This window comes from Mucor mucedo (assembly GCF_025094135.1).
Source record: "Mucor mucedo strain NRRL 3635 chromosome Unknown EV154scaffold_44, whole genome shotgun sequence".
NCBI classification, from domain to species: Eukaryota; Fungi; Mucoromycota; class Mucoromycetes; order Mucorales; family Mucoraceae; genus Mucor; species Mucor mucedo.
Genome location: NW_026252328.1, coordinates 195,426 through 217,314, shown reverse-complemented (window position 1 = coordinate 217,314; position 21,889 = coordinate 195,426). Strand labels below are relative to the sequence as shown.

The 21,889-nt window shown below is 37.1% G+C and overlaps 6 protein-coding genes across 6 annotated transcripts; all 6 read left to right on the top strand.

The window, feature by feature from the left end:
- Window positions 1–2,791: 2,791 nt before the first annotated feature.
- EV154DRAFT_563449 (uncharacterized protein) lies at window positions 2,792–3,314 on the top strand (the record flags this gene model as incomplete). Its single annotated transcript, XM_051605787.1, has 3 exons — window positions 2,792–2,857; window positions 2,915–3,045; window positions 3,116–3,314. 3 exons carry the CDS (start codon window positions 2,792–2,794, stop codon window positions 3,312–3,314), a joined length of 396 nt encoding a protein of 131 aa, XP_051457738.1.
- Window positions 3,315–3,737: 423 nt separating this feature from the next.
- On the top strand, window positions 3,738–5,853 carry EV154DRAFT_508726 (uncharacterized protein). The gene is made up of 4 exons (XM_051601539.1): window positions 3,738–3,859; window positions 4,205–4,263; window positions 4,318–5,149; window positions 5,202–5,853. Exons 2-4 carry the CDS (start codon window positions 4,205–4,207, stop codon window positions 5,490–5,492), a joined length of 1,182 nt encoding a protein of 393 aa, XP_051457737.1. The 5' UTR covers window positions 3,738–3,859; the 3' UTR covers window positions 5,493–5,853.
- On the top strand, window positions 5,704–7,900 carry EV154DRAFT_508716 (uncharacterized protein; the record flags this gene model as incomplete). The annotated part of the gene is made up of 6 exons (XM_051601538.1): window positions 5,704–5,984; window positions 6,043–6,121; window positions 6,172–6,925; window positions 6,978–7,401; window positions 7,449–7,700; window positions 7,765–7,900. Coding segments are annotated over exons 1-6 (1,763 nt in total), but the record flags the coding sequence as incomplete, so codon positions are not given.
- Window positions 7,901–10,220: 2,320 nt separating this feature from the next.
- Window positions 10,221–12,140, top strand: EV154DRAFT_551663 (uncharacterized protein; the record flags this gene model as incomplete). The annotated part of the gene is made up of 7 exons (XM_051604999.1): window positions 10,221–10,346; window positions 10,762–10,805; window positions 11,001–11,135; window positions 11,169–11,329; window positions 11,461–11,530; window positions 11,601–11,739; window positions 11,763–12,140. The coding sequence occupies 7 exons, from the start codon at window positions 10,221–10,223 to the stop codon at window positions 12,138–12,140; spliced, it is 1,053 nt and encodes a 350-aa protein (XP_051457735.1).
- Window positions 12,141–13,398: 1,258 nt separating this feature from the next.
- On the top strand, window positions 13,399–16,969 carry EV154DRAFT_420603 (uncharacterized protein; the record flags this gene model as incomplete). Its single annotated transcript, XM_051595961.1, has 4 exons — window positions 13,399–13,472; window positions 13,573–14,395; window positions 14,756–15,080; window positions 16,521–16,969. The coding sequence occupies 4 exons, from the start codon at window positions 13,399–13,401 to the stop codon at window positions 16,967–16,969; spliced, it is 1,671 nt and encodes a 556-aa protein (XP_051457734.1).
- Window positions 16,970–19,780: 2,811 nt separating this feature from the next.
- EV154DRAFT_551661 (uncharacterized protein) lies at window positions 19,781–21,879 on the top strand (the record flags this gene model as incomplete). Its single annotated transcript, XM_051604998.1, has 7 exons — window positions 19,781–19,864; window positions 19,972–20,054; window positions 20,255–20,389; window positions 20,647–20,834; window positions 21,044–21,149; window positions 21,447–21,490; window positions 21,687–21,879. The coding sequence occupies 7 exons, from the start codon at window positions 19,781–19,783 to the stop codon at window positions 21,770–21,772; spliced, it is 726 nt and encodes a 241-aa protein (XP_051457733.1). The 3' UTR covers window positions 21,773–21,879.
- Window positions 21,880–21,889: the final 10 nt, after the last annotated feature.

Here is a 21,889-nt window from a genome sequence, read left to right as displayed (position 1 = left end):
TTATAAACTATATGTGTTATATAGTTTAGACATTAAGACACCATCAAATATTATGTAGTAGAGATATTAACACAATGCGTACATAGACATCATCGAAACACCAAGTAACTTCAACAAAGGCTTCAACACTGACAGTCCGACTCCTTCGCTTTTCCCAACACGTAGCGTCTACACTCACGTCGATACTCGTGCTGTATTCACTTCGACACTGGTTGAGTCCCTGACTTAAAGTAGGGCACGATGCACTTCCTTCAACACTGGAGTGTGGGCACTGACATGGACACTTGCTTCGACACAGGTTTAGGCACTGGCATGGTTGCACTCGCTTTCAACACTGCTTTGGGCACTGGCGTCTACCACATGAGGGGTATCTGCACTGGCGTCGATACTTGTGCTGTACTGGCACTGACACGTGTTTTGGCACTGACATGGACACTCGCTTCGACACAGATTTGGTAGGCACTGGCATAGTTGCGCTCGCTTTTCAAAACTGCTTTTGGCACTGGCGTCTACCACTTGAAGGGGTTTCTGCACTGGCGTCGATACTTGTGCTGTACTCGCTCTAACACGGATGAAGGCCCCATGGAGGGCGCAGTCGCTTTCAACACTTGTTTTGGATACTTACACTCGCTTCGACACAGATTTAGAGCACTGGCATGGCAACTCGGTTTCGCATTGGCTTGCAACTTTGCTTTCAACACTGCTTTGGGCACTGGCGTCTACCACTGTAGGGGTATCTGCACTGGCGTCAATACTCGTGCTGTATTCGCTTCGACACTGGTTGAGTCCCTTAAAGTAGGGCGCGATGCACTTCCTTCAACACTGGAGTGTGGGCATTGACATGGACACTTGCTTCGACACAGATTTGGTAGGCACTGGCATAGTTGCACTCGCTTTTCAAAACTGCTTTCGGCACTGGCGTCTACCACTTAAGGGTTTCTGCACTGGCGTCGATACTTGTGCTGTACTCGCTCTAACACGGATGAAGGCCCCATGGAGGGCGCAGTCGCTTTCAACACTCGTTTAGGTACTTACAGACACTCGCTTCGACACAGGTTTAGGCTTTTGGCATGGCACTCGCTCACACTGGCTCGCAACTGGCGTTCAATACTGCTTTCGGTACTGGCATTCGCAAACGGAAGGGTAATTAATGAAGCAAAAGAGAAGGATAAAAAAAAAAAAAAGACTACGCCCTCTATTTTTAAGAAAAAATCCGTGACTGCTGTACTGCGCAGCTGGTCGGAGGCCAAAATAATATAGGCGTGTCTAGGTGGGAACGTAAAGGGGGTTATCGAAAGAAGGTGTACATGGATACGGTGGGAGTGATGAATATAATAAAATTGTGATTGACTTAAGACCATGTCATTCCAATTGCCATGTTTCAGAATTCATTGCCTATTCTTTACCAGATTCAATCACCAAGATGTTTTAATATAAAACAGCGGCGTCCTCCCTTCTGCGATGATCGTTTCTCCATAAGTTAATTAAAGGATTACCGAGACTTATTTCTAAAATACTTTTTTTTTATCTATTATTTTACAAATATCAAAATATCACAACGTTGGTTAGCTTACATTTGATTGTAAGTCTGAACCATGAAAATCAGAAAATAATGATGCTAGGAGTATTATTAAGAGTATATTGTTAAGAAAAAATGTCATTACCTTTCTTTTGCAGCATAAAAGTGGCTACTTCACATTTATAACCGAGCGAGCTGCAATCAATGCTCGATCCAAAGCTCCCTCGAATTCAAAAAAAGTAGCGCGCAAGATCGAAAAGTTCGAACACTAAACACTATATATTTATAACACAATTAACCATAATGACCAGATTTACCCTTCATGTCAAAAATATTTATTTTCTAACCATCAAACTGTAACTTCAAGCACAGAAGGGCAGGATTTTGAAAAAAAAAAAAAATCTACACTATCCGGAAGCTTTTCTATGAAATAAAGAACTTAAGACAAGATTTGAGAATGATTATAAAGTTTCCCATGAAAGTATAGTCAGAATGAATTCATGCCTAAAAAGTTACGGTCTGCGAAAGTCTGCAAGACAAAACTTGCTGACAACAATGGTATTAAGCCCCACTATTTAAACAGTTGTTACATCTGTAATCTTCTAAACTCGCCCGATGCAAAAATTGTTTCAATGCATTCCAATGCTTACGCGTCAAATAATGTCAATGTAAAAGGACGTCTTCTGCTGTATGCTATTTGTCAACTATACCGATGTAGGATAATGCTTTTTTCCACAAGATCAAACGCCGTAATGATAGAATGTCTTATCGAGATTTGTATATTTGGTTGTGGAAAGTAGGTATCCGTTAACTCATACACTATTTCTTTATCAGTTGTATAATTTATATCAATATATAAGTAAATGAACCATCTACATTAATATCTAGCTGTTCTATTCTCTCTACGGGTAGCTAATCCATAAAGAGAACTATTAATATGAAGTGTCTCTTTCTTATAATTTTTGATCTGATCTGAGAAGATTCTCTTCTCGATCGGTGATATCGTAACTCAGTGGTATAGCATTATGTATCCAACTGTCATTCGTATATCGTATTTAGGCCAATCATGCAATCTTTAATATAGAAGTATGTACTCGTAGTAGGAGAAGTTGTATAGCAGTATACAAGCGTATGCTGATATGCAACATCAAAGGTTGTTTTAATTTCATAATTCGTTTATTTAAAGGATTTGCTTAATTGTTCTTAAGTGAATCGTACCCAAATACGACAGGACAGACAGGTGCAGTGATCGGATCACATGGCCCTTTAAGTATGTCGATGAAGAGAAAATTGGCAGAACATGAGTGTTATTATTATCTAGATACAGATGAACAAGTGGTGGACAAAGTGTTTGAAAAACACACATAAAAACAACGTGCCATTGCACGATTACAGTTGCCTCAACCAACTGAACAAGAAAAAAGAGTCAAGTTCATGCAATTGTTCCAAAAGATGTATCAGCACATGGAGCAGGATACAGCATTTTGTATCACCACAGATTATAGAAGCAATGCGCGACGTGTAGCGTAAGTACTGCATCTATTTCATAATTTCTACAACATTATATGTAACTCTTTCCTTTTGAAAACGATTTAGACTTCGCGAGAAACGTCTGGATTACAAAAAGAAATTGAAGAAAGTTGGCCTGTCTGAGATTCCAATGGAAAAACGATGGAGTATCGAGGATGAGCATGAGTTGGAGCAAATAGCCGATGCAACTCGTCGTGCCTTTATTTTTGCATCTGTGAAACAAATAAATTCGCATCCCTTTTTGGACGATGTCTTATTTTTTTGAGTGGTGCTACACACTGTTTCTTAAATAATTTAATTTTCTGGAAATAAGTATGACTTTATTTGGGGGGTACCTATTTATAGCTTTAGATAGATCCAATATATCTACGAACCCCTTTATTCAGTTAATAAGGGCTCGAGTAGTTGCAATCTGAGTCGTATTCAGGAAGACCACAAAACGGACTTCTAATCTTTAACTCAAGCCAAGCTGATCAGAAAGTGTCAAACTGCAAAAAAAAAAAAAAAAAAAAAGATCTGACGAGGCCTACATATCCGGGGGGTTCGGTATTCGTGCTTCTTATTCGAAGCTTGCAAGAATTTTCTACTCTCAATTCCACAGGAAGGTCGCCCAAGTTAGTTTCGTTAATGTCAATTGAGAAAAAGGCCCTTTTTTCTTTTTGAAGAACTCTGGATGCTCCGAACTTTAAGGTTTCATAAAGTGGATCGCACAAACACAAACATGGATTGGATTTTTTTTTGCGCCCTTTCCTGTGTTAAGATATGGCGTTCAAGTATAGTGATTATGGTATAATCGTTAGCATAGGTAACAAATGAACAATACTCCACAGCAGTGTGATTTATTTACGAGTGCGACATGCACAGATTTCGGCACCACATTTTCAGGGTCGTGTTACGCTATTGAAATATTCCAAGAAATAAACGGTTAAATTATTTGAGACTAAAACTAGATATCTTTTTATTAAATGGAAAAGGGGATCCTTTTTATAAGGAAGGATTGAAATAGATTGTTATCCGGGAAGATCAGATGGGAGCGTGGATTGGAAGTAGACATTAATATCTTGATCAGTTAATGGTTTATGTTTCAGTGCTGGGTTGCTATTAAATGTCAAGTAGATTATAGGCTGGATATATAGTGTGTATATAACTGGTAAAATGTCTCCAAAAGAGTTGAGGGAAACAATCTACCCCAGCATTATTCATGTTACTGATTGGTAAGTTGATAAAACAAAGTCCATAATCTTCATACGAATATTTAAAACATTTAGGCCGAAGCAAAATAACTTACAGCATAAAACACCATCTATCATTGTATGTGATCGGAACTTCCACCTTTTACATTGGGGAATGAGTGCCTTTAACTTTATACAATCTGGTCAAGTAAAGGATACTCATCGAGTCTTTGAAAAGTTTAAATTGCAACTCCCTTCGTCCATTGCACAAAAAGGAGCTTTCCGTTGTACTGGAAATACTAGCCAGCTCGAACTCTTATGCCTAAGAGCTACAATTGATTACTTTAGGGAGCTTTTCGATCATACAGCTAGAGCTATGCAAAATGCAAATATAGTAAATGGTTTAAAAATTGACAAAGAAGATATTCGTTTTATTATCACCGTCCCAACACAGTGGAATGACGTTCAAAAATCGCTTATGCGTTTAATCGCTATTGAAGCAGGGCTGATTTCCAAATACGACAATGAAAACCGTTTGAAAATCATTAGCGAGTCTTCAGCTGCACTCCTCTATTGTGAACGAATACCCGATATGAAAACATCAAAGATTAAGGATACCGAGTATGTGATTATGTCAGAGGGTGAGAAGTATATGATTTGTGATGCTGGTGGAGGAACGGTTAGCATTGCTGTCTTTGAAGTGCTCAAGCAGAGAGACCAAGATGGCAAGGAAAGTTATTGTAGATGTCAAATTACCGCAGAAATTCGAAAGAACTGTGGATCGGAATATTTGGATCTTAAAATGAAAGAAGTCCTTTTGGATATTTGTTTTGGTGCCGATAAAAAATCGTGGAAGGACAACAAGTTAAAAAGAGAAGAGCTTGCATCAATTATAGCACCTCTGACGGACCAGTTTCTCGTAGACAAGGTGAGTATAATACTTATAATCATTTATGGCTTCTGATAATATTATATTCTAGACAATTTTTGGACAAGCTAAGAGAGACTTTCTTCCTGATTGCTGTCGTAAATTTCGAGAAATGTATAGCGGCAACAGTAGCGACAGCAACTACGACAGCAACAGTGAAAGCGACAGTGAAAGCGATAGTGACAATGAAGGCGGAAGAAGTTACCCCAATAGGGTTCCAGAAGCAATTCCTAGTTGTGAGGGCTGTAATTTTAGTGAGGGACTTGACGAAAAGTACGTAGAGCTTGATGATTTTGGTGATGGTAAAGTTTCCATTCCAGCATTTATATCGTTCTTCCTATAATGATTGTGTTTATAGATACGGTATATTTAATTACGTGGGGTAAAATATTGGATGAGCTCAAATTGATGCGAGGTCTGGACGGTGATATAATTACAGACGAAGGTGTAACGGTCGAACATGATGAAAATCATTTTGAAATTCGACTTTCATACAAATTCATGCGAGAAAAGGTTTTTGATGAAGTTATCGATAACACAATTGATCTTTTGAGGAGACAAATAAAGAAAGCTAATGGAAATATTAAATACACCTATCTGGTGGGAGGCTTTGGCGGATCACCATACTTGCGCAAACGTATTCTAAACGAGTTTCCTTTGGGGCACCCATTACACATCGGGAGTTTAATCCAGGATGATCGAGGTGATACAGCAGCAATGCGGGGTGCCTTGATTTATGGTATTGAAGGCAGTAGATATGAGCCTCAATCTGATGTTGTACTTTACAAATACGAAAATGTTGCCACATCGAAATACAATACCCTTGTTTGTTTAGGTGAGAAATAATATCGACATGATTTCACAAGTGACTTATATTGTTATTTTATTTGTAGATATGGGATACAATGGAATTGTATGTTCTTATAGAGATTTAAGAAATAATGATGATAACATGACGGACATTGTGGATTGGTAATAAATTGGAGTATAAGTTATGAAGTATATTTAACGTGTGTAAATAGGCCTGGTTTAGATTGGGATAATCCCACTATCCCCACAGCAAAAGAAACATTAGATGGAAAAACTTTATGGGGAGCTCAAGTTAAAGAGACTGACATCCGCAAGCCAGAGTCATTTGTTACGTTGAGTAAGCTTATGTCTGCTATGAGGGGGAGCTTCACAGCATATCTAGTTGACTTACTCAAACACGTGCTGGAACATGTGCACAAATCAATTATAAAGACTAATCCGGATCTTTCAAATAAAGACAAGTACAGATATGTTATCACTATGGAAAACTGTTATCAATTCTTTGGCAACAAGTCCGAAATGCGTGAAATTGCTCAACTCGCCGGTATCATTAAAGAAGATGATTCCGCCAAACGACTATTGCTTATTCGCCGAGAGGATGCAGCAGCTATATATTTTGAAAAGAACAAATTCCCTGGAAAAAAGGCGCAAAGTAACTGTTTTCTTCAAATAAGCCTGTATCACGATACCTGTCATTTGTCCTTACATTTATCAACCCAGATTGCCGGTAATGACACACCAAAAGACAGCGATGCTAATCGATCTGGGAAAGGGACTTCAGATAGGTTTAGAAATGTCCGAAGCATGAGGTCTGCTACATTTGGATTTGATTTTGTTGCTAGACTTGTTACAAATCTGAGCTTCTTTATATCTAATACTGTATGTTGTAAATATCAGAAATCCCATAACACAAATGACACAGCTTATATTTTGGAGCTTAGACAAAACTTTCTCGAATATTTAAAAGTCTGTAAAAATAGTAGCGCCAATATTATATCGGTTATTGACGTTACTATAGAACAAACTAGATCATGACAGTAACGAAGCACAAACTATCCCGGTGACTCAATCGCCAGGCTGTCAGGTATCTATTACGAAATACGAATTTTTGGAACATGTTTTTTGGCCTGCTATACGTGATTTGACTTCAGCAATTAAGTGTAACGGAATGAAACGTAATGTGTTTCGTCTATTTGACATCGATGGTATATTTTTATCCGGCTTTTCAGTAGACGCAAAGAAAGAAACGAGTGATTTTCTTGAAAGGATTGTTATAAAAACTTTGTCCGAGGCTCTGAGTATCCCAAGAAGCCGTATATGTTTGTCTGATGCCAGCAGTAAAGAAGCCTTATTAGGTGCAGCGTACTATGGTAACTACCCCGAGATCTTTACAGAGCGGGTTTCTAGAAGGTCTTATGCTATTCAGGTTTGTGGTTACAAACGTCAAAAGTTTGAATTTGACACAGAGAGGAACATAACGAAAATAAAGCTAAGGGGAAAAAAAACGTGAAGAATGATATATACAATGAAGAGGCAGCAAATGCATACAGTGATGTGGCTAAACCAGTGAATCTATACTATCAGTCATCCTATAATTCATCTTTAAAAGATAGTGATTCTTTAAGAACCCCGGACGATGTAACATTCCTTATTAGTAGAGGTGACAAGATTTCGGCGCACAATCAAATGCATGGAATTTTAAAGAGATTTTATGCCGAGGAAGAATGCATCGTTTATGCCTGTAAGTCTATATCACACATTGTATTGTGTTACATCCTCTTATTGACCCTTGTATCTGATTGAAGCAATTTACTCTTCTGATGATCCTAACTATATTGAAAACGGAAGCAAACATGATCTTTCAGGCTTTTACAAGATCCACCAATTCGAGCTTTATATTAAACGCGATATAGAGGACCCAACCACTATAGCTCCTGGATCTCGACTTCATTTTGATGTAAGTCTAAAGTTTGATAGAGATGAGTCCATATTCGAAGCTTTTGCTAGTTCAAAGCTTGGACAGAAGATCCCCGAATTTCGATTTGAAGATCAGTTCTTGGTAGCAAATATCTACGGCGATGAAAATCGGATAATGATTGAAGAATCACAATTGACAAGGACGGAATAATACAAAACTACTGACCTATAAATAAATATTTGTATACGCCACTTTTTTTTTGTGTGTTTCCTGCATAAAACCTTTTGGTCAATTAAATAAAACTAACGAGTATAAGATTTACCTTTGACTAAATACAGATAGGTACACAGTTATCTACCAATAAATAGTTGAAGGCAACTCCTTGTCCTTAATTTTAACAGGATGTGTTAGGTTTTGATACAAAATTTTCACATATTCAAAAAAAAAAAAAAAAAAAAAAAAAAAAAAAAAAAAAAAAAAAAAAAAAAAAAAAAAAAAAAAATTCCAGACATATGTGACAGATGATACCTCCTTGTGGGTCACAGTTTTGTAAATAAAACAAAATGCTCAAGATGCCCCACCCCAAATCATTGATACTCAGCTGTAATTTACCATCATAAAAACTGACCTCCTTATAAGCCCTCATTGCGTGGCTTGACCACACGTTACCTGAAGCGCACAATCCAAGTCCTCGACGAAGACAAAAAGCCAGGTGATGTACAAAGCCATGATCCATGTGAAGATGTTATTGCCAGTCTAGAACTACTGGAACGAAAATTAGTTTATGAATCAACCGCTCTGATTTTGGAATAAATCTATACCTGTTGTTTCCCGCCTTGGGTTAAATGAATACTACTCGTTAGAACTGTTTTCAGTCAACTTTGTCCTATATCAGTGGATCAGATACATGAGTATTCTAATAAATCTTTAGTGTTACGATACACCTATTTATCAGATCATGCAACGGTTACTAAAACTTGTTTTTTAAGTGTAATTAGCAGTAGAACATAATAGTTATAGTTTATCATTTATTCGTTATCTTTCTAATGAATAAAATACAATCCCAATATGGAATGTCTTATCGATATTTGTATATTTGGTTGTAGAAAGTAGGTATCTATTAATTCCTTTAAACTATTTCTTTATACAATTTATCAGCTGTATAATTATATCAATATATAAGTAAATGAATTATTTATATTAATAGCTGTTCTATTCTTCCTATGAGTAGCTAATCCATAGAGAGAATTATTAATATTAAGTTTCTCTTTCTTCTAATTCTTAATTTGTTCTGAGAGGATTCTCTTCTCAATCGGTGATATCGTAACTCTGTGGTATACAAGCGTATGTCGATATGCAACATCAAAGGTTGTTTTAATTTCATAATCAAGAAAAGATGGGTGTATGTAAGTGAAAAAAAAAACTAGTGATGAAACGATTGTTAATTTGTTAAAAGAAGTTGAATCTATGTATGATAAGAAATGGAAACAATTTTCTCATCAAGAACAGTAATACCACGAATAGCAGCAGCGGTAAAAGCTCTTTGTCAAATCGATTTGGTGCAACGCTATTCAAGAAAAAGCTTCTTACGGGAGCAATACCAATTATAAAACAAAAAATTGAACTTATGCTGCATAAGAATGAAGTTAAAGGCATGTCTGCATAAGCGATATACGAAAATCAGCCATGTGGCTATACAACAACATTAAACAATTGAAAGAACAAAATTTGATCAATATCCATGATTTGGCCAATAACTTATTGAAAAGTGTGTTAATAATCAATCATCCAGCAATAATATCAGTGATTAAAAAAAACAGCAAAAAAAGTAATGATCAAAGCAGCCATAACTGAGGAAGAAAAAAATGACACGGGCTACAGAACAGTGAGAAAAACACAAGTCAGTAATCAATAATAAGTTCGACTATGCCATTCTTCGTAAAAAACGATATGTTACAAACAGCATGTAAAAAATCAATATTAGGTCTTATGCTGAAGCTATTGAAACGCTAATTGAAATTCTTTTTTCTGGGAAAAGCTTAACAAGACTAAATACGGCCATTATCAACGATACTTTTATAATGCTGGATGTCATAGATTCTAGTAATCAAAACATCGGAAAAGGTGAATAAGATATTGCTAATTTTGTCGAATGATTGAAACTTTGACATCACTGGAAGAAGCAGATTTGTTTTCGTATGCCGGTTTTTGGACTTTAATGTCAACATATATAGGCAAAAAATGTGTCGATAAAAAAAAAATAACTTGTAAGCATTTCATTGCATCCTTGTGAGGCCGCTTTGCTAACATATCTTCAGTTTTATTGATGCAATCAATGCCAACATGAATGAGGCTGATGCTTTTGATTTTATTACTACACTTGCTCTTACTAGCGCTTGTAAACAGTGCCACACAAATTTTGAGAGCATGTGGTCAAACGAATCCTACAAGCAAGATCTAAGAGTGGTGGTAACTTTGCTGCTTATAATAAATCTTGCAAAGAAGCGGTTTTTTTGGCTCCAGAAAAAAGGCACATTAGGGATACTAAAAAAAATCTCAAAGGCTAAAAAAAACCCAGTTGAGGAAGGTTTTTTTGAGACGAAAAAAAAAAAAAAAAAAAAAAAAAATGGAAACTCTCTTATACTCGTGATGTATCAAAGCGGTAAAGACAAAATGCTACACAATCAATCTATTTCCTTAAAGCCTAAATCACGATTTGTAGTTTCAAACGAGATGAGAGAAAGATTGAAGAAGGATATCATGTATCCCTGCACCAAATTTATATTAATCCAATCGGTCTTTTGAAACAATTATTATATTACAAATCTTTAAATAAAAGAGGTTCACGTTTCTGTTTCCTTTGTATACCTTTCAAAAAATGTAGAGCTTCCGCCCGTTACTCAAGTATTGCCCAACTCGACATTGTGAGTAAGACAATAATTTCAATCAAATGTAAGATAATCCTTAATTTATTATATAAATGATTTTGGTGTTTATTTGATTTGGTATCTTTTATTATAAATGATATGTGTTATATAGTTTAGACATTAAGAATAAATAGACACCATCAACTATTATGAATGATCCATGTGCATTAGAGATATTAACATAATGCGTACATAGACATCATCGAAACACCAAGAAAGGCTTCAGCACTGACAGTCCGACTCCTTCACTTTTCCCCACACGTAGCGTCTGCACTCACGTTGACACTCACGCTGTATTCACTTCGACACTCGTTGAGTCCCCTGACTTAAAGTAGGGTGCGATGCACTTTCTTCAACACTGGAGTGTGAGCACTGACATGAACACTTGCTTCGACACAGATTTGGTAGGCACTGGCATAGTTGCGCTCGCTTTTCAAAACTGCTTTCGGCACTGGCGTCTACCACATAAGGGGTTTCTGCACTGGCGTCGATACTTGTGCTGTACTCGCTCTAACACGGTTGAAGGTCCCATGGAGGGCGCAGTCGCTTTCAACACTTGTTTGGGCACTTACATTCGCTTCGACACAGATTTAGAGCACTGGCATAGCAACTCGGTTTCGCATTGGCTCGCAACTTTGCTTTCAACACTGCTTTAGGCACTGGCGTCTACCACATAAGGGGTTTCTGCACTGGCGTCGATACTTGTGCTGTACTCGCTCGAACACGGTTGAAGGTCCCATGGAGGGCGCAGTCGCTTTCAACACTTGTTTGGGCACTTACATTCGCTTCGACACAGATTTAGAGCACTGGCATGGCAACTCGGTTTCGCATTAGCTCGCAACTTTGCTTTCAACACTGCTTTAGGCACTGGCGTCTACCACATAAGGGGTATCTGCACTGGCGTCGATACTCGTGCTGTATTCGCTTCTACACTGGTTGAGACCCTGACTTAAAGTAGGGTGCGATGCACTTCCTTCAACACTGGAGTGTGGGCACTGACATGGACACTTGCTTCGACACAGATTTGGTAGGCACTGGCATAGTTGCACTCGCTTTTCAAAACTGCTTTGGCACTGGCGTCTACCACTTGAAGGGGTTTCTGCACTGGCGTCGATACTTGTGCTGTACTGGCTCTAACACGGATGAAGGCCCCATGGAGGGCGCAGTCGCTTTCAACACTGGTTTAGGTACTTACAGACATTCGCTTCGACACAGGTTTAGGCTTTTGGCATGGCACTTGCTCACACTGGCTCGCAACTGGCTTTCAATACTGCTTTCGGTACTGGCATTCGCAAACGGATGGGTAATTAATGAAGCAAAAAAGAGAGAAGGATAAAAAAAAAAGACTACGCCCTCTATTTTTAAGAAAAAATCCGTGACTGCTGTACTGCGCAGCTGGTCGGAGGCCAAAATAATATAGGGCGTGTCTAGGTGGGTAAAGGTGGTTATCGAAAGGTGTACATGGATACGGTGGGAGTGATGAATATAATAAAATTGTGATTGACTTAAGACCATGTCATTCTAATAACCATGTTTCAGAAGTCATTGCCTACTCTTTACCAGATTCAATCACCAAGATGTTTCACTATAAAAAAGCGGCGTCCACCTTTTTGCGATGATCTTCTCTCCATAAGTTAATTAAAGAATTCTGAACCAATAAAATCAGAAAATAATGATGCTAATAGTGTCCTTAAGAGAAAATGTCATTACCCCTCTTTTTGCAGCCTTAAAGTGGCTGCTTCACATTTTATAACCAAGCGAGCTTCGATAAATGCTCGATTAAAAGCTCGCTCGAATCAAAAAAAAAAAGTGGGGCGCAAGATCGAAAAGTTCGAACACTAAACACTTTATATTTATAACAAAATGAACCATAATAATAAGATTTACCCTTCATGTCAAAAATATTTATTTGCTAAACGTCAAACTGTAACTTCAAGCATAGAAAGGCAGGATTTTTGAAAAAGAAAAAAAAAATCCTACACTATTCAGAAGCTTTTCAAGAATGTTCTACTTTTAATTCCACACGAAGGCTTCCAAACTTATTTTCGTTAATGTCAAATGAGAAAAAAGGGTCCCTTTTTTTACGAACTCTGGACACTCCGAACTTTAAGGTTTGTTGTATAGGGATTTTAATTACCTGAAGGCTTAATAAATGGTTCTTTCGTTACTCTTCCTTGACTATAATCTAATTTTCCAACGTCGTATGGAAAGTATTAGATATCGCACGAATTGGGGTTGTAAAAGGACTTAATTTTATCAGGTTTCCAGTTTTACGATTTTATATTGACGATGTGGGTGGGTATAAAGATAGGTATGAGAAAGGTGACGCAAAGCGGATATAATCTCAAATGGTCGAATGTTAGTTCTTCCTTGTTCCTTATCCTCTCTACGTGACTCGTACTACCATATCACAGGTTTCATAAAGTGAATCGCACAAACACAAACATGGTTTGGAATTTTTTTTTTTTTTTTTTTTTTTTTTTGCGCCCTTTCCTGTGTTAAGATATGGCGTTCAAGTATAGTAATTATAGCTATATCGTTAGCATAGGTAATGACTGAAAAATATTCCACAGCAGTATGATTTGTGTACTAATATGACTTGCCTAGACTTTGGCACCACATTTTCAGGGTCGTGTTACGCTATTACTAGCAGATTGTCACCAAAAGAGTTGAGAGAAACAACCTACCCATCCTTCTTTCATGTTTTTGACTGGTAAGTTAATAAAGCAAAGTTCTTCAACCTCCATATAAATGTTTGCAACCCTTAGGCCTAAGCAAGATAACTTATATCATAAAACACCATCTATCATTGTGTGTGATCGGAACTTCCACCTTTTACATTGGGGAATGACGGCCTTAGACTTTATACAATCTGGACACGTAAAAGATGATCATCGAGTCTTTGAAAAGTTTAAATTACAACTCCCTTCGTCTATTGCACAAGAAGGCGCTTTCCGTCGTACTGGAAATACTAGCCAGCTCGAACTCTTATGCCTAAGAGCTACAATTGATTACTTTAGGGAGCTTTTCGATCATACAGCTAGAGCTATGCAAAATGCAAATATAGTAAATGGTTTAAAAATTGACAAAGAAGATATACGTTTCGTTATTACCGTCCCAACACAGTGGAATGACGTTCAAAAATCGCTTATGCGTTTGATCGCTATTGAAGCAGGGCTGATTTCCAAATACGACAATGGAAATCGTTTAAAAATCATTAGCGAGTCTTCAGCTGCACTCCTCTATTGTGAACGAAGACCCAATATGAAAAAATTAAAGATTGAGGATACCGAGTACGTGATTATGTCAGAGGGTGAGAAGTATATGATTTGTGATGCTGGTGGTGGAACGGTTAGCATTGCTGTCTTTGAAATGCTCAAGCAGGTAGACCAAGATGTCAAAGCCGGTTTCCATAGATGTCAAATTACCTCAGGAATTCGAAAGAACTGTGGATCCGTATATTTGGATCTTAAAATGAAGGAGGTCCTTTTAGATATTTGCTTTGGAGCAGATAAAGAATCGTGGAAGAACAACAAGTCCAAAAGGGAAGAGCTTGAAACACTCTTAACACCTCTGACAGACCAGTTTCTTGTAGAAAAGGTGAGTATAATACTTATAATCATTCATGGCTTCTGATAATATTATATTCTAGACAATTTTTGGAAAAGCTAATAGAGACTTTCTTCCTGATTGCTGTCGTAAAATAGAAGAAAGATATGACAGCAACAGCAGCGATGATGTTAGCGACAGCAACTGGGAGAGCGGCAGTGACAGCGAGATTCCTATTTGTGAGGAATGTAATTTTAGAGAAGGATTTGACGAAAAGTTCGTGGAGCTTGATGATTTTGGTGATGGTAAAATTTCCAATTCAACATTTATGTCGCTCTTCCTATAATAATTGTGTTTATAGATACTATATTTTCAATTACGCAGGGTAAAATATTGGATGAGCTCAAATTGATGCGAGGTCTGGACGGTGATATAATTACAGACGAAGGTGTAACGGTCGAACATGATGAGAATCATTTTGAAATTCGACTTTCATACAAATTCATGCGAGAAAAGGTTTTTGATGAAGTTGTCGATAATACAATTGACTTTTTGAAGAGACAAATAAAGAAAGCCAATGGAAATATTAAATACACCTATCTGGTGGGAGGCTTTGGCGGATCACCATACTTGCGCAAACGTATTCTAAACGAGTTTCCTTTCGGGCACCCATTACACATCGGGAGTTTGATCCAGGATGATCGAGGTGATACAGCAGCAATGCGGGGTGCCTTAATTTATGCTATTGATGGCAGTAGACATGAGCCTCAATCTAATGTTGTATTTGACAAATACGAAAATACTTCCACATCGAAATACAATGCCCTTGTTTGTTTAGGTGAGAAATAATATCGACATGATTTCACAGGTGACTTATATTGTTATTTTATTTGTAGATATGGGATACAATGGAATCGTATGTTCTTATAGAGATTTGAGAAATAAAGACGATAACATGACAGACATTGCAGATTGGTAACTAATTGGAGTATAACTTATGGGGCATATTTAACGTGTGTAAATAGGCCTGGTTTAGATTGGCATAATCCCACTATCCCCACAGCAAAAGAAACATTAGATGGGAAAATTTTATGGGGAGCCCAAGTTAAAGAGACTGGTATCCGCAAGCCAGAGTCGTTTGTTACGTTGAGTAAGCTTATGTCTGCTATGAAGGGAAACTTTAAAGCATATCTAGTCGACTTACTCAAACACGTGCTGGAGCATGTGCATAACTCAATTATGAAGACTAACCCGAATCTTTCAAATAAAAACAAGTATAGATATGTTATCACTATGGAAAACTGTTATCAATTCTTTGGCAACAAGTCCGAAATGCGTGAAATTGCTCAACTCGCCGGTATCATTAAAAAAAATGATTCCCCCAGACGACTATTACTTATTCGCCGAGAGGATGCAGCAGCTATATATTTTGAAAAGAACAAATTCCCTGAAAAAAAGGCGCAAAGTAACTGTTTTCTTCAAATAAGCCTGTATCACGATACCTGTCATTTGTCCTTACATTTATCAACCCAGATTGCCGGTAATGACACACCAAAAGACAGCGATGCTAATCGATCTGGGAAAGGGACTTCAGATAGGTTTAGAAATGTCCGAAGCATGAGGTCTGCTACATTTGGATTTGATTTTGTTGCTAGACTTGTTACAAATCTGAGCTTGTTTATATCTAATGCTGTATGTTGTAAAGATCAGAAAACCCATGATACGGCTGACCCAGCTTATATTTTGGAGCTTAGACGAAACTTTCTCGAATATCTAAAAGTCTGTAAATCAGGAGCGCCAATATTATATCGGTTATTGACGGTACTATAGAACAAACTAGATCATGACAGTAACGAAGCACAAACTATCCCGGTGACTCAATCGCCAGGCTGTCAGGTATCTATTACGAAATACGAATTTTTGGAACATGTCTTTTGGCCTGCTATACGTGATTTGACTTCAGCAATTAAGTGTAACGGAATGAAACGTAATGTGTTTCGTCTATTTGACATCGATGATATATTTTTATCCGGCTTTTCAGTAGACGCAAAGAAAGAAACGAGTGATTTTCTTGAAAGGATTGTTATAAAAACTTTGTCCGAGGCTCTCAGTATCCCGAGAAGCCGTATATGTTTGTCTGATGCCAGCGGTAAAGAAGCCTTATTAGGTGCAGCGTACTATGGTAACTACCCCGAGATCTTTACAGAGCGGGTTTCTAGAAGGTCTTATGCTATTCAGGTTTATGGTTACAAACGTCAAAAGTTTGAAATTGACATAGAGAAGAGCTTATCAAAAATGAAGCTAAGGGGAGGAAAAAACGTGAAGAATGATATATACAATGAAGAAGCAGCAAACGCATATAGTGATGTGAATAAACCAGTCAATCTATACTATCAGTCATCCTATAATTCTTCTTTAAAAGATAGTGATTCTTTAAGAACCCCGGACGATGTAACATTCCTTATTAGTAGAGGTGACAAGATTTCGGCGCACAATCAAATGCATGGAATTTTAAAGAGATTTTATGCCGAGGAAGAATGCATCGTTTATGCCTGTAAGTCTATATCACACATTGTATTGTGTTACATCCTCTTATTGACCCTTGTATCTGATTGAAGCAATTTACTCTTCTGATGATCCTAACTATATTGAAAACGGAAGCAAACATGATCTTTCAGGCTTTTACAAGATCCACCAATTCGAGCTTTATATTAAACGCGATATAGAGGACCCAACCACTATAGCTCCTGGATCTCGACTTCATTTTGATGTAAGTCTAAAGTTTGATAGAGATGAGTCCATATTCGAAGCTTTTGCTAGTTCAAAGCTTGGACAGAAGATCCCCGAATTTCGATTTGAAGATCAGTTCTTGGTAGCAAATATCTACGGCGATGAAAATCGGATAATGATTGAAGAATCACAATTGACAAGGACGGAATAATACAAAACTACTGACCTATAAATAAATATTTGTATACGCCACTTTTTTTTTGTGTGTTTCCTGCATAAAACCTTTTGGTCAATTAAATAAAACTAACGAGTATAAGATTTACCTTTGACTAAATACAGATAGGTACACAGTTATCTACCAATGGATAGTTGAAGGCAACTCCTTGTCCTTAATTTTAACAGGATGTGTTAGGTTTTGATACAAAATTTTCACATATTCAAAAAAAAAAAAAAAAAAAAAAAAAAAAAAAAAAATTCCAGACATATGTGACAGATGATACCTCCTTGTGGGTCACAGTTTAGTAAATAATACAAAATGCATGAGATGGTCCACCCATATCATTGATACAGCTGTAATTTACCATCATAAAAACGGATCTCCTTATAAGTCCTCATTGCGTGGCTTGACCACACGTTACCCGAAGCGCACAATCCAAGTCCTCGACGAAGACAAAAAGCCAGGTGATGTACAAAGCCATGATCCATGTGAAGATGTTATTGCCAGTCTAGAACTACTGGAACGAAAATTAGTTTATGAATCAACCGCTCTGATTTTGGAATAAATCTATACCTGTTGTTTCCCGCCTTGGGTTAAATGAATACTACTCGTTAGAACTGTTTTCAGTCAACTTTGTCCTATATCAGTGGATCAGGAACATGAGTATTCTAATAAATCTTTAGTGTTACGATACACCTATTTATCAGATCATGCAACGGTTACTAAAACTTGTTTTTTAAGTGTAATTAGCAGTAGAACATAATAGTTATAGTTGATCATTTATTCGTTATCTTTCTAATGAATAGAATACAATCCCAATATGGAATGTCTTATCGATATTTGTATATTTGGTTGTAGAAAGTAGGTATCTATTAATTGATACTATTTCTTTATGCAATTTATCAGCTGTATAATTATATCAATATATAAGCAAATGAACCATTTATATTAATATGCGGTTCTATTCTCTCTATAGGTAGCTGATCTATTGAGAGAACTATAAATATTAAGTTTTTATTTCTTATAATTCTTGATTTGATTTGATCTGAGTTGATTCTCTTCTCGATCGGTGATATCGTATAACAGTATACAAGCGTATGCCGATATGCAACATCAAAGGCTGTTTTAATTTCATAATTTATTTATTTAAACGATTTGTTTATTTATTCTTAAGTGAATCGTACTCAAATACGACAAAATTAAAAGAGAATCAGGCAAAAAGAAATTAGGAAAAGATGGACGTAAGTGGAAAAAAAAACTATTGATGAAACAATTGTTAATTGGAAAAGAGAAGAAGTCGAATATATGTATGATAATAAACGGAGACAATTTTCTCATCAAAAACAATAATACAGCGAGTAGCAGCAGTGGTGAAAGTTCTTTGTTAAGTCGATTTGGCGCAATGCTATCCAAGAAACAGCCTACGGGAGCAATAAAAATTGTAAAACAAAAAATTGAGCTTATGCTTCATAACAATGAAGTTAAAAGCATGTCTGTATAAGCGATATACCAAAATCGGCCATGTGGCTATACAACAAAATCAAGCAACTGAAAGAACAAAATTTGATCAATATCCATGATTTGGCCAATAACTTCTTAAAAAGTGTGTTAATAATCAATCATCCAGCAATAATATCAGTGATTAAAAAAAACAGCAAAAAAAGTAATGATCAAAGCAGCCATTACTGAAGAAGAAGAAAAAAAAAGACACGGGCTACAGAACAGTGAGAAAAACACTCAAGTCAGTAATCAATAATAAGTTCGACTATGGCATTCTTCGTGAAAGACTCGATATATTACAAACAGCATATAAAAAATCAATATCATGTCTTATGCTAAAGCTATTGAAACGCGGATTGAAATTCTTTTTTCTGGGAAAAGTTCATCAAGACGATACGGCCATTACCAACGATACTTTTATAACGTTGGATGTCATTGATTTTAGTAATCAAAACATTGGAAAAGGTTTACAAGATATTGCTAATTCTGTCGAATGAATGAAACTTTGACATCACTGGAAGAAGCAAAATTGTTTTCATATGCCGGTTTCTGAACTATAATGTCAACATATATAGGCAAAAAATGTGTCAATAAAAAAAAATAACTTGTAAGCATTTCATTGCATCCTTGTGAGGCCGCTTTGCTAACATATCTTCAGTTTTATTGATGCAATCAATGCCAATATGAATGAGGCTGATGCTTTTGATTTTATTACTACACTTATTCTTACTAGCGCTTGTAAACAGTACCACACAAATTTTGAGAGCATGTGGTCAAACGAATCCTACAAGCAAGATCTAAGAGTGGTGGTTACTTTGCTGCTTATAATAAATCTTGCAAAGAAGCGGTTTTTTTGGCTCCAGAAAAAAGGCACATTAGGGATACTAAAAAAAATCTCAAAGGCAAAAAAAAAACCCAGTTGAGGAAGGTTTTTTTGAGACAAAAAAAAAATAAAAAATGGAAACTCTCTTATACTCGTGATGTATCAAAGCGGTAAAGACAAAATGCTACACAATCAATCTATTTCCTTAAAGCCTAAATCACGATTTGTAGTTTCAAACGAGGTAAGAGAAAGATTGATGAAGGATATCATGTATCCTGCACTCAATTTATATCCATCTAGTAGGTCTTTTGAAACAAATATTATATTACAAATCTTTAAATAAAAGAGGTTCACAATTATGTTTCCTTTGTATACCTTTCAAAAAATGTAGAGCTTCCGCCTGTTACTCGAGTATTGCCCAACTCAACATTGTGAATAAGAATAATTTCAATCAAATGCAAGATAATCCTTAATTTATTATATAAATGATTTTGGTGTTTATTTGATTTGGTATCTTTTATTATAAATGATATGTGTTATATAGTTTAGACATTAAGAATAAATAGACACCATCAACTATTATGAATGATTCATGTTATGCATTAGAGATATTAACATAATGCGTACATAGACATCATCGAAACACCAAGAAAGGCTTCAGCACTGACGGTCCGACTCCTTCGCTTTTCCCCACACGTAGCGTCTGCACTCACGTTGACACTCACGCTGTATTCACTTCGACACTCGTTGAGTCCCCTGACTTAAAGTAGGGTGCGATGCACTTTCTTCAACACTGGAGTGTGAGCACTGACATGAACACTTGCTTCGACACAGATTTGGTAGGCACTGGCATAGTTGCGCTCGCTTTTCAAAACTGCTTTCGGCACTGGCGTCCACCACATAAGGGGTTTCCGCACTGGCGTCGATACTTGTGCTGTACTCGCTCTAACACGGTTGAAGGTCCCATGGAGGGCGCAGTCGCTTTCAACACTTGTTTGGGCACTTACATTCGCTTCGACACAGATTTAGAGCACTGGCATGGCAACTCGGTTTCGCATTGGCTCGCAACTTTGCTTTCAACACTGCTTTAGGCACTGGCGTCTACCACTGGAGGGGTATCTGCACTGGCGTCGATACTCGTGCTGTATTCGCTTCGACACTGGTTGAGACCCTTAAAGTAGGGCGCGATGCACTTCCTTCAACACTGGAGTGTGAGCACTGACATGAACACTTGCTTCGACACAGGATTGGTAGGCACTGGCATAGTCGCACTCGCTTTTCAAAACTGCTTTCGGCACTGGCGTCTACCACTTAAAGGGCTTCTGCACTGGCGTCGATACTTGTGCTGTACTGGCTCTAACACGGATGAAGGCCCCATGGAGGGCGCAGTCGCTTTCAACACTGGTTTAGGTACTTACAGACACTCGCTTTGACACAGGTTTAGGCTTTTGGCATGGCACTCGCTCACACTGGCTCGCAACTGGCTTTCAATACTGCTTTCAGTACTGGCATTCGCAAACGGATGGGTAATAATGAAGCAAAAAAGAGAGAAGGATAAAAAAAAAAAGACTACGCCCTCTATTTTTAAGAAAAAAACCGTGACTGCTGTACTGCGCAGCTGGTCGGAGACCAAAATAATATAGGGCGTGTCTAGGCGGGGGAGTGATGAAATATGGGCTGGGATAACATATCTGGGGGTTACTCAGACCTTTGGATCCTTCAGTGATTGGATATTGAATTTAAAAGTGACACTCAGCAGCCAATATATTTTTGATCCAAAGGCTGTTATTAAATACATTGACCAATAGTTTCTGAATCCAAAGGCTGCAGTTCAAAGTTCGACAGTTGCTGTTAACTTGGCATGAATGTAAGGACATATTCAGTACACCATCTTTATAATGGGTGGTTAATAAAATTCACTAGAGCCGACCACAGTTACCGAACTTCAATAAGAAATTTGGCCAATGGGGTAATATTTGATATGATTTCTTTATGACAACAATGTTATATAAAAGGGCTCATTATATACTTTTCTTTCTATTAATTAATTTAACTGTTGAAAGTTATTCGACAATTGAATACAGTTCTGTCTCCTCATTTAAACAATGGGCTCTCTGAAATTAGCTGTATCAAGATAAAGACTTGTTGAATTTATTGCATCAATAAAAAAAAATCATGATAAAAAAAAACGGAGTCAAAAAGAAGACATAAACAAAAAAAAACACAATCAAAAAAAACACAATCAAAACAAAACATAATCAAAAAA